Source organism: Salvia splendens, chromosome 6 (assembly GCF_004379255.2).
Source record: "Salvia splendens isolate huo1 chromosome 6, SspV2, whole genome shotgun sequence".
In the NCBI taxonomy this organism is placed as follows: Eukaryota; Viridiplantae; Streptophyta; class Magnoliopsida; order Lamiales; family Lamiaceae; genus Salvia; species Salvia splendens.
The window spans coordinates 27,976,551-27,988,274 of NC_056037.1; the positions used below are offsets into that span (position 1 = coordinate 27,976,551).

The 11,724-nt window shown below is 36.8% G+C and overlaps 2 protein-coding genes across 2 annotated transcripts; one reads left to right on the forward strand and one right to left on the reverse strand.

Moving 5' to 3' along the window:
- The first annotated feature begins 605 nt into the window (after window positions 1-605).
- Window positions 606-3,264, forward strand: LOC121809822 (probable 2-oxoglutarate-dependent dioxygenase At3g50210). The gene is made up of 12 exons (XM_042210628.1): window positions 606-758; window positions 875-990; window positions 1,371-1,489; window positions 1,577-1,640; window positions 1,758-1,825; window positions 1,949-2,007; window positions 2,082-2,244; window positions 2,357-2,376; window positions 2,466-2,512; window positions 2,588-2,668; window positions 2,759-2,848; window positions 2,918-3,264. The coding sequence occupies exons 1-12, from the start codon at window positions 725-727 to the stop codon at window positions 3,047-3,049; spliced, it is 993 nt and encodes a 330-aa protein (XP_042066562.1). The 5' UTR covers window positions 606-724; the 3' UTR covers window positions 3,050-3,264.
- Window positions 3,265-8,701: 5,437 nt separating this feature from the next.
- Window positions 8,702-10,479, reverse strand: LOC121809396 (pollen-specific leucine-rich repeat extensin-like protein 3). Its single transcript, XM_042209988.1, has one exon. The coding sequence runs from the start codon at window positions 10,323-10,325 to the stop codon at window positions 8,838-8,840; it is 1,488 nt and encodes a 495-aa protein (XP_042065922.1). The 5' UTR covers window positions 10,326-10,479; the 3' UTR covers window positions 8,702-8,837.
- Between the last annotated feature and the right edge of the window lie 1,245 nt (window positions 10,480-11,724).

The window sequence follows — 11,724 nt, forward strand, 5'->3', positions numbered from 1 at the left end:
TACAAATTAGATTTGACTGGCCAAAATATATCATAGTGAGTGACATACTGGTCCTGAATTGGTTTGTGAAATTATTGTACTGTCTGCTAAAGTTAATGCGAATTGCAATAATGTGTCACCGGACTTGATAAGTTTTGATTTGATCTGATCTGATCTGATCTGATCAGATCTGATCTGATCTACTCCTAATAATTGTCTGAAATTACATGATACATCCAGTATTTGTGCTTTCAATTCATACAAGTGACAAACAAAGATTGTCGAGCTCGAGAAAGGAAATAGAGGCGTGGAGATACACCTACTATCATTTGTTACAATTTTAAATTTTGTCGCATTTTTCATTTCCGTCTGTCCCTCAAAATTTTTCACATTTCACTTTCAAACATTTGACCACACCTTTTATTATAAAACTAATATGTAATAGTAGGATTCACTTTGCACAATAACAAAATTTAAGAGAATGAAGGAGTACATGATTCACCTAACATATTGCAGAATCATAAATGCAGTAAAAAAAAAAAGTTGATCTTGATATTACGAAATTTACATGATACACCTAATGGAGTACTTGATAAAGGCAATAGATGCATGATCATGTGTAGCAGGTGTGGTGGTGGCCCCAACTTGATCAATCATTGTCTAGTAATCCTATTTATAGAAGAAGTATTTGGTAGAAGAAGAAGAAGAAGCAACATTTCTACATAAGCATTTGAGAGCTGCGGCCATGGCTACGGACTTCAGATCCATCCCCTTGATTGGTATTTCTTCAATTTCTCTATACCATCATTTTCTTGACGATTAAATAATACAACATTTTTTTCTTTGGTGTATGCCTTGCCTTATTCATGACTAATTCAACAATGCATCGTCACAGATATTGGTCCATTAGTGGAGAAATGGGACGATCCCAACCCAACCCGAGATCAAAGTGTAGCCCAAGTTGTTCAAAACTTGGACAAAGCTTGCAGAGAAGCTGGCTTCTTTTACGTGGTAATAATAATGTCTTTCTCTTCATTATTATTTCAATATTTTTGTTTTACTAGTGGAAATTGTTTGACTTAGTGAAAGAAAGTAAATGGAGAAAACGAGTGGAATGTGGGACTCGTTTAAAGTATTAATTTTATGTTGGACCGTGAGTGTAAAAGTTGGTGGAATGTGGGGTTTTGCATACTTAAAGTGGAATAAAGTTAATGGTTCTATAAATCGTGAACAACCCAGATCTGCAAAATGGTTCATTACACAGGGAGTAGCTATTTTTTTTTAATCTTAAGACTCAATTCATGTTGATTTGTGTGTGAGAGAAAAAATCAGTGCTTCTTCCTTGTTTCTTAGCTTGTTAGTTTTGTTTTAATGAAATGGTGCGTATGCAGACGGGCCATGGCATTCCGGATTCTATGGTGAAAGAAATTAGAAGCATATCTCGCCAGTTTTTCGATTTACCATATGATGAGAAGCTCAAAATAAAACTATCTCCGACAACCGGATACAGGTATGTGTAGGATATAATGGTCATGTACAGTTGTTGTTGTTGACGTAATTGATATGGTTTTGTAACTAAGAATGCTCGTGAATGCAGGGGATATCAACGGGTCGGAGTGAACGTTACCAAAGGTGTACTCGATAAGCACGAAGCTATTGATGTAGGTTTGGTTTGGATCATTGTTTCATGATAGAATAGTGTTGCATTGTTCTATCTTCCATTGATGTATCATTTACATATATTGCATAATTTGTATTGTTGATTTTGCAAAATACAGTGCTACAAAGAGGTGAAACCTGGAATGTATGGAAGCCTTGGTGAAGTTATGGAAGGATGTAATCAGTGGTAAGTATTTGCAGTTAGTGAACAAGTGCTTTTTCCAATGGTCAAATTGTCACAACATTAAGATAGAGAAAGAGAAATAAATGGTGGAATTAGTTATGGTGTTGAATCAATTCTTATTTTCAGGCCAAATGATCCTCCTGGTTTTAAAGATTTAATGGAGGATTATGTCAACCGTTGCACAGGTACTAAATTGATAAAAAATACTCCTGCTATGTATCTTGATTCTTTTTTGTGATGAGTTGCAGCATCATTGCAGATTTGTCTAGAAAGATATTAAGGGGAATAGCTCTAGCATTGGGTGGACCTTTGGATATGTTTGAAGGTAATATAGCAGGAGATCCGTTTTGGGTGGTTCGCATTATTGGATATCCCGCTATCAACAGTAGGAAAATACCCGATGCCATAAATGATATTGGATGGTAAGTTGTGGAGATACTTATGTCTCGTCTCCTCTGTTTACCATTTTCCGATACCTCTAATATTTGTTGGCTACGTTGCACGACTTTCTCACTCGAACAAATCCAAATCCAGTGGAGAACACACTGACTACGGTATGGTTTTGGTCATTGCACGTTCATATCTTAGTACATTTATGAATCCAAACTGATTTTCTTTTTTTTTTTTTTGCTTTTACTTGTAGGTTTACTAACATTGGTTAATCAAGACGACGATATAACTGCACTGCAAGTACGTGTTTTCCTCCTTGGTCTCGGAAACAAACAAATGCCAACTTCGTTCTCTTTATGACTTTTTGAGATGTAGGTAAGAAACATTGACGGAGAGTGGATACCAGCTCCACCTGTTCCAGGCTCATTTGTTTGCAATATAGGCGACATGCTGAAGGTACGCACATGGATACAAACAAAAATGTCTAAGGCTTGTATTCACACACACATGACATGTATACTCATTCTGGATATTGGGAAGATGCAGATCTTGACAAATGGGATATACGAATCAACTGTGCATCGGGTGACGAACAATTCTGCGAAATATCGTGTTTGTGTCGCATACTTCTATGAGGTCGAATCATTCCCCCATATATGCTTCACCTATACATGCTACAATTTAACACTTCATTTTTGTTATCAGACAAACTACGATGCTGCTGTAGAGCCACTTGAGATATGCGTGGACAGGAGTGGTGGCGCGAAGAAGATTGATGGAGCTGTTGTTTATGGGAAGCATTTGGTTAGTAAAGTGCTCAACAATTTCGTGTTCTAGTTTTTGTACTCCCTACATCCCATACAAATAGACTAATTGGGATGTCACGAGTTTTAGTGCGTAATTGGTAAAGTAAGATAAACGGACATAAGTATTTGAAATAATGTACTCTCTTTGTCCCTTAAATTTATCACACTTAACTGAGCACGAGTTTTAAGAAATGTAATGAAAAGTGAGTTGAAAAAGTTAATGGAGAGTGAGTCCTACTTTTATTACACTTACATTTAACTAAACTACTCTTAGTTAGGGTCTTATTATATTGTTTATACCACCATAATCTAAAATTAAGATCAAATCTATACCATTAGAGCATCTACAACGGTGGACGGACGACGTCCGTCCGTCCTTGCCGCTGGCAAGGACGAGCTCCACCGCTGGCACGGCTTTTAAAAATCGGCTTTTAATTTAAAAATTCGATTAAAAAAAATTCCACTTCCCAAAAAAAATATATCCGTTTTTTACCGTTTTCCATCATTTTTAAAAAAAATTTATTTTTTCCCCAAAAAATACACATTTTCATCTATAAATACCTCACTTTCACACCCAAAAATTCACCCCACACTACATAATTCTCATCTACACTCTCTAATTTTCATTCTCATTCTTATTGGGCCTATAAAGACAATTGGGGGTAGTGCCGTCGGATGAGTAGCCGTCCACGGGGGTATTTTTAGCTTTTAATTATGTAATTTTTAATTTTTAGGAGTTTAATTATGTAATTTTTTATTTTTAGGTATTTTTAGTATTTTAATTATATAATTTTTAATTTTTAGGATTTTAATTATGTCTTTTTTATTTTATTTGTAATTTGTAATATTTATTGTGGTTTTTTAATGAATTTTAATTTTATGGAAATGTTTTTGTTTAATTGAATTTGCTCGTCCTTGCGGAAGAGCACAGCTGTGGGTGTTGTGCTCTTGCCAGAGAGCAGGCAGAAAAAGTGGGATCGGGCCAACAACCGTGCTCGCTGGCAAGAGCACGGTTGTGGGTGCTCTTAGATTTTAAAATGAATGGATGAGATTAAATCTTACGAATTTCAATGAATAGTAAACAAAATATCAACAAAATGGTAAGAACGTCATTATGTTATCATATTATAATTTTCGTGTTTTTTTTTATCAACCTAGTGTATTACAAATATCAACACATGAGAATCTCAACACAAATAACAAAAAATATCAACATAGTTTTATTGAGATTTTACATGCATTATATTGATTTTTTTTTATATATGAAACCTGAAATAAAAATAATCAAATTTCATCATCCGAACGTCGTTTGAACATATGCAATTGAGATCTCGTTAGAATCGTTATAAAATTACCTTTAATTTGATATATTTTTTGCGAAAAAATATTTTAAATCGAGATAGTTATATAAATTTAAAGTTTTAAGTTAATTTTTATAAGAGAAGATTGACATTAATACCCTTTAATTTTATTTAATAATTATTTATATTTAAAATATAATCCACCTGACATTATATTTACCACTAGATCTCATAATCTCATGGTTAAAAATGATTTTAATTTTAGATTGTTAATTAGTTAGCAATTGATCACATCCCCTCTTCGTTATTATTATTATATACTCCCTCTGTCCCATAAGAATATGTGCACTTTCCATTTTCGTTCGTCCCACAAACATATGTGCATTTCATTTTTAAAAAGTTATACTCCCTCCATCCCTAATAATTCGTCACCATTTAACCTGACACGGGTTTTAAGAAATTTAATAGAAAGTGAGTTTAAAAAGTTGGTGACTTGTGGGTCCTACTTTTATATATTAGTTTTATAATAAAAAGTTAATACTAAAAAGTTAAAACTCATTTTACAAATCCAAATAAATATCCTCATACTTCAGTCGAACTCTCATCGTGCATTTGCAAATTTATTATATCACATTCTAGAGGTTTCCTACTTTATAATTTCATACTTGTAAAGTAGAAAACATGGAAAAATAAATTACAATACAAATAATCGTCAAGAACGTTGCTTAATAGAATTAAGGACGCTATTTTATTTTTTCAAATATATCACCCATACTTCAAAAAGTGTCCAACTAAATTTAGAAGAAGCAAGTGGAAACGCCCTAAAAACACAAATATTAAATTAATTTACCCTTACTTTGATAACGCTTTATTTTACTTACTAAATTATTGTTATATTTTAAATTTTTCAATACAAACAATTACATTTCAATTTTTATATCCTTAAAAAAATACCGAACCTTTTTTGTAGTGATAGAAGAAGTATAAGCATACCATAAATAAATTCCATAATAATTGAGCGGAAAGGGGCTGTCGGTACAAAATATCTAGCCGGCAAAATAAACTAAAAAATCTGAAAAAAAAAAACAGTTAAAATATAGTAATTCCATTATTTTCCAACAAATAAAACATTCATTTAGTCGGCTTATATATATATATATATATATATATATATATATATATATATATATAGGGTCATGATCTATGGCAAACACCTCTTAACCAAATAACTAGAGAACAAATAATAGCCACAAGATCAAAAAAATCAAGGGCTAGTATTAATTTTTGAATTTAATGAGATATTAATTCTCTCAATCACAAATTTACTCCACAATAATAAGGCGGGGGTATAATGGTCATTGCACATCCAAAATTAGATTACATCATTGGCATTTGAAAAAGAAACCGCATTCTTCTCTTCTCCTCCTCTTCCTTCTTCTGCAAAATAGTTCTCAGCTCTCCTACCGCCGATTCGTCCGATTGAAGAGGAATTCGATTGGAAATTATCAATATTTTCGCGATTCAAGTGACTCTCTTTCCCCGACGAAGGAATCTGCATCGGTGTCTCCAATCATCACTCTTCCAGCGGCCAACAACACCGCCACCGTCAACAAGGCGGCGGCGGCGCTCCGGAAGGGGCTCATCGCGGTGATCAAGGAGAAGAAGGAGGCGATGGCCAAGGGCGGGCCGCTCTACGACATCTTGTCGCACATGATCGTGGCATCTGACCCCGAGCGGGAACACACAGATCTATGATATAATTTAGCCTGCATTTCCTAATTTATCTTCTGTTTTTCTTAGTTTTGATTTCCTTTAATTAGGGAATTAACATTAGGTGATAAGCTATCGTTGCAATTTTTATGATGGGATGTAGTGTAGTATTTGAATTTTGTGAGATTTTAGCTATGCATTTCAGATGTAGCCCCTTTCTGTTTCTTCTTGCTCTGATCTAATTATAATATCAATGTTGAATTGTCCCAAAAATAATCATGCTAAGAGTGAAGAGTGAAGTAAAATCATGCTAAGAGTGATGTGTTTTGTAAACAAGAGTGAAGTAAAATCAGAACAAGAGTGATGTGTTTTGTGAACAAGAGTGAAGTAAAATCAGAACAAGAGTGAAGTGAAATCAGAACAAGAGTGATGTGTTTTGTGAACAAGAGTGAAGTGAAATCAGAACAAGAGTGATGTGTTTTGTGAACAAGAGTGAAGTAAAATCAGAATAAGAGTGATGTTTTGTAAACAAGAGTGAAGTAAAATCACAATAAAAGTGATTTGTTTTGTGAACAAGAGTGAAGTAAAATCAGAACAAGAGTGATGTGTTTTGTGAACAAGAGTGAAGTAAAATCAGAACAAGAGTGATGTTTTGTAAACAAGAGTGAAGTAAAATCAGAACAAGAGTGATGTGTTTTGTGAAGAAAAGTGAAGTAAAATCAGAACAAGTGAAGTGAAATCAGAACAATAGTGATGTGTTTTGTGAACAAGAGTGAAGTGAAATCAGAACAAGAGTGATGTGTTTTGTGAACAAGAGTGAAGTGAAATCAGAACAAGAGTGATGTGTTTTGTGAACAAGAGTGAAGTAAAATCAGAACAAGAGTGAAGTGAAATCAGAACAAGAGTGATGTGTTTTGTGAACAAGAGTGAAGTGAAATCAGAACAAGAGTGATGTGTTTTGTGAACAAGAGTGAAGTGAAATCAGAACAAGAGTGATGTGTTTTGTGAACAAGAGTGAAGTGAAATCAGAACAAGAGTGATGTGTTTTGTGAACAAGAGTGAAGTAAAATCAGAACAAGAGTGATGTTTTGTAAACAAGAGTGTAGTAAAATCACAAGATACATCAGTAACATTAAACGTAGACGGAAACTAACTATATCGAAGACGAATCTTAGAGCCTACAGCCACCGCGCCCCGCTCTTGTTCCGAAACTCCGCTTCTCTTCTACGGCAGCTCATCGTTGCGTCTCCTTACCCGTCGACGCTGATTTCGGTGAGTCCGACGTAGAGGTAGGTTTTGATTTGGGGTTTTTTCAGCATTGGCGCGACGATTGAATCCGCCAACAGCCCCTCCGCCCCGGTCGCCTTTGCCAGCTCCCCCACCGCCGCCAGTATCCTCTCCGGCGCCACCCCCAGCTCAGAATTACGATTTGGAAGAAGAAAGGATCGCAGATTTGGAAGATTTCGCGTAATTTGATCGCATGTTTTAATTCAGAAAGTAATTTCCAAAAATACCCTCAGCATATTTTATTTTATTAAAATTAATAATATTTGTTCCATTAAGATGTGTGGCTGAGATTTGTTCTCTAGTTATACCCTTAAGATTAGTTATATCTTGATCACTACCCTATATATATATATATATATATATATATAGGATGAAAGCATATGGGAGCGTTATTCTCCTATTCATCCCTTAGATCCTTTATTCTTCTTAATATGGGCCGTTAGATCTCATTCATCAACGGTCCAGATGATCTGCATTATTACACTATAATAGTGCATTATTAGTCGGTGTGCATTATTCAACTGAAAATCTGCATTATTACGCTATAATGGTGCATTATTAGTCGGTGTGCATTATTCAACTGAAAATCTGCATTATTAAATGACACGTGACATCAATCTAACCGTCGGATGACAAAATCGTGGGGCTGAGATTAAGAAGAAAAAAGGAGGAAATATGCAAAAAAAAAAAAAAAAAAAAAGAAATAAATACCTCCCTGAAAGCATATAACATTAAAGTTGTATTAGATCTAAATGGTGGGGGGCCCACTTCCAACCCATAAATTTTGTACCATCGACCATTGACGAGCTTGCTATAAGTCTCCTCCGTCGTGCCACTGTAGCGGCGGCTTTCCCTCTCTCTGCTTTTACTTTTCGTAATCATGAAAATTCCAATATTGATGCATCCAAAGATCTAATGACCTCAACATTAATTCCTTACACTCACTCTGTTTAATTAGAGTATTTCTAATTCGTCACAAGATTGTATGTAGTGCTATTTTATGAATAAAGTAGGAAAAATAAAGTAAGAGGGGAAAAAAAGTAGAGATAGTGATGTTTATATATTTAGAAATGTGTCATTTAGAGTGAGACTTCCCAAAAAAAAATGTGTCTCTTAAAGTGAGACTGGGGGAGTATATATATTAGTGTAAAACACATTACATTCCTTTGATCCTTATATTGGATTGTTAGGCTAATAATAGCTGAGCTACGTTATCAAACTAAAAATCTGCATTATTAGATTGTGGACATCTTGAGTGGGACGGAGATTCTACTTTATTAACCGAGCTACATTATTAGAACACACGCGACACTAATTCAACTGTTAGATCACAAGATTTAATTACCCGAAAAGTGTTTTGTGTTTTCCAAGGAGTAATCAATTGATAATACAAATGAGATGATCAATTATTGAATTTCAACAACACTAAAATTCATATACAAATTACATTTCCCAAATCAAGAAGAACACAAAAACATATATGTAGATACATACATATATAGATATAGCCGATGCATATAACTAGCCTTGCAGCTCCAGAGCCGCATAGCTCCTCGGCTTCTCCATCAGTTTCCTCTCCGGTTCCGGTTCCGGTTCCTTTCCCGATTTCAAATCACAAGGTATCTTATTCAGGTAAGCCGGCTCCTGGCACGGCCGCTTGTGGAAAAAACCCGCACACATCTCCTTGCTCTTCTGATTCGGCAGATCCAAAATGCAGTTCCTTCCCACGTCCAAAACCTTCCTCTCAATCAGCTTCCTGCACGCGGGCCCCACCTGCGTGATGAAGTTGTCACTCAGCGTCAGCTTCACCAGCCGCGGCAGCCGGCACAGCGGCTCCGGCACCGGCCCACATAGCTGGTTCATAGACATGTTGAGGTATTTGATCGACTTGAGGCACCCGAACGAGTGCGGAATCTGGCCCGTGATCTTGTTCACGCTCGCGTCGAACAGCGTGGCCTTTTCCAAGAGCCCTATCTCGTACGGGAGCGTCCCCGTGAGGCGGTTGCCTAGCAGGAGAATCTCGAGGAGCGTGTTTTTAGCGTTCCCGATGGTGGCCGGGATGGGGCCGGTGAAGAGGTTGTTGGCGAGGGTGACGTAGAGGGCCGGGGTTTGGCCGAGGGCGGGCGGGATGGGGCCGGTGAAGTAGTTGTTGTTGAGGAAGAGGATGTTGAGGTCGAGGTTGAAGACGCGCGGGTTGAGGGGGCCGGAGAGGTGGTTGAAGCGGAGGTCGAGGAAGGTGAGGTTGGTGGCGACGAGGACTTCGTTGGGGAAGGAGCCGTTGAGGTTGTTGTTGCTGAGGTCGAGCTCAAAGAGGGACCGGATTTGGTCGAGGCCTAAGGGGATGCCGCCGGAGAAGAAGTTGGAGTTGGAGTGGAAGGCGATGATCTCGGTCAGGTTTTCGAGGAAGTTGTGGAGGGCTAAGGGGGTATGGGGAAAGCCTTGGAATTCGTAGTTATTGAAGTTGACTAGGGCTACTAGGAGTTTTCTTTCTTTGATTGTGGTGTCGCAGATGAAGCCCTTGTATTTGGTGTTGTCGTAGCAAATGTCGCCTTTCCACGTATCGGTCACGCGCTTAGGGTCGTGCCCTATTGTCTTTCGGAACCTTTCGATGACTTCCTTCGACCTTTGTAGCTCGGGCGATAGTTTTCTTTGTGATGGAGGATTGGGCGGTTTTTTTGGAGGTTGAGGCGGTTTTTTTGGAGGTTGAGGCCGAGGAGGCCGAGGAGGCGGTGGAGGAGGATATCGTGGCGGTGGTGGTGAGGGGGGAGGGGGTAAAGGAGGCGGGGGCGGAGGAGGGCATTCCTCGGGTGGGGGAGGGGGAGGGGGGATGGGTTCGGGGCACACGGGAGTTTCGGGTGAAGGGGCGCCACCGCCGCCGATTATTATCTCGAGATTTTGTCTAGTTTTGATGGTGTGTGCATGAGGGAGTGATGAATGTTGTGAGATGATGAAAAGGATTATGAGTGAGGGAAATGAGAGCATAGTTGTGGAAGATTTTCTATTGTTCATGTTGTTTCAAGTGAGTGATAATGGTGTAGACTGTGGAGTGGTTAAGGAAATGATATATAAATATAGGGGGAGAGTTTTGTCTAGTCCTATTCATTGATTGGTCATTGAGAGATATATAAACATGCTAGGAGTATACTAGTATATATGAATGTGTACATAATAGATTGATTATAAAAGGCTATGTAGCTAGCAAATAAAAAAGTTCGGTGGTTAATATACACAAGATTCTCTAGTTTTGAAATGGGAAGTAGAGTGATTTAATAGTAAAGAAAGGTAGGAGTGTATTGAAATGGGTGTTGGGACATCAAGTCGTAGAATTATGCAAGGAAGAGGGCTAGGGTACATGTGAGGATGTCACAATCTGCCTTTAATTCTTGCTTGGTGGTGACCATTTCTGACAGTAGAGGAGGTTCCACTACCAATTCTAAAAAACAAAGATACAACATTAATTTATATATCTTCCCATCGTCCCAAGGAAGATAGATCATTTTCGCATGAGATTTATACTCCCTACCACCATCATTTAAAAAACTATTGTGCTATTTGAGTTGTTATTTATAGAACTATTTACTTTATTCCAATTTTAGTATGTGGACCCTATATTCCACTAACTTTTTACACTCACAATCTTATATAAACTTTAAATGAGTCCCATGTTCCGCTCACCTTCCCCTTAACTTTTCTTCACAAAGTCAAACAATTTCTTAAAACATGTGCCGAGGCAAAAGGCTCTTTAAATAGTGGATGGAGGGAGTGTTATTTTATTTTTGTGTTTAGTGGGGAGAATAAAGCGGTAACTAAGATAAAAGAAAATAGAAAAAATAAAATATGTTTCAGCTTTTAGCACTAGTCCATCTTAATTGAGACAAATCAAAACGAAAAGTGTGTCATCTTTGGTGACATGGGGAGTAGTGTATATAATCACATAACAACTCAATACAGAGCAATCAAAGACAATTTTATAAGTAGAAGTTTATGTTGAAATCCAATTCACATTTTCAATAATATGATAAAGAGATGACAAGTTTTGAGAGTTACTTCGTCCATCATTAAGTGTCACATATCTTTTCGGCATGAATTTAAAGAAATGTTAAAAAAAGTTTGAAAAAAATTAATGAAATATAAGTTATACTTGTATATATTCATTTTAAATAAAATGTGAGTGAAATGAGTTCATAGAATGTGAAACCTATTATTATTTATAATAAAAATGAATCGGGACTCTTATTTACGAACGAACCCATATGAAACAACGAGACTCCTAATCGCTGATAGAGGGAGTATATCTTAATACTAAACATTAAGTCAATAACTACTACTCTTTACTAATAGAGGAATGATTTATGAAAGTTTGATATATGCATGCACCCACTTATTGTTATACTCCCTCCGTCCCAAT

Bases quoted from the DNA above. Each gene is read 5' to 3' on its own strand.
- LOC121809396 (XM_042209988.1), bottom strand. From the start codon at position 10,325: ATGAACAATAGAAAATCTTCCACAACTATGCTCTCATTTCCCTCACTC.
- LOC121809822 (XM_042210628.1), top strand. From the start codon at position 725: ATGGCTACGGACTTCAGATCCATCCCCTTGATTG. The intron at 1,641-1,757 runs GTAGGTTTGGTT...TGCAAAATACAG, and splicing joins ATAAGCACGAAGCTATTGAT to TGCTACAAAGAGGTGAAACC. The intron at 2,245-2,356 runs GTAAGTTGTGGA...ATCCAAATCCAG, and splicing joins GCCATAAATGATATTGGATG to TGGAGAACACACTGACTACG.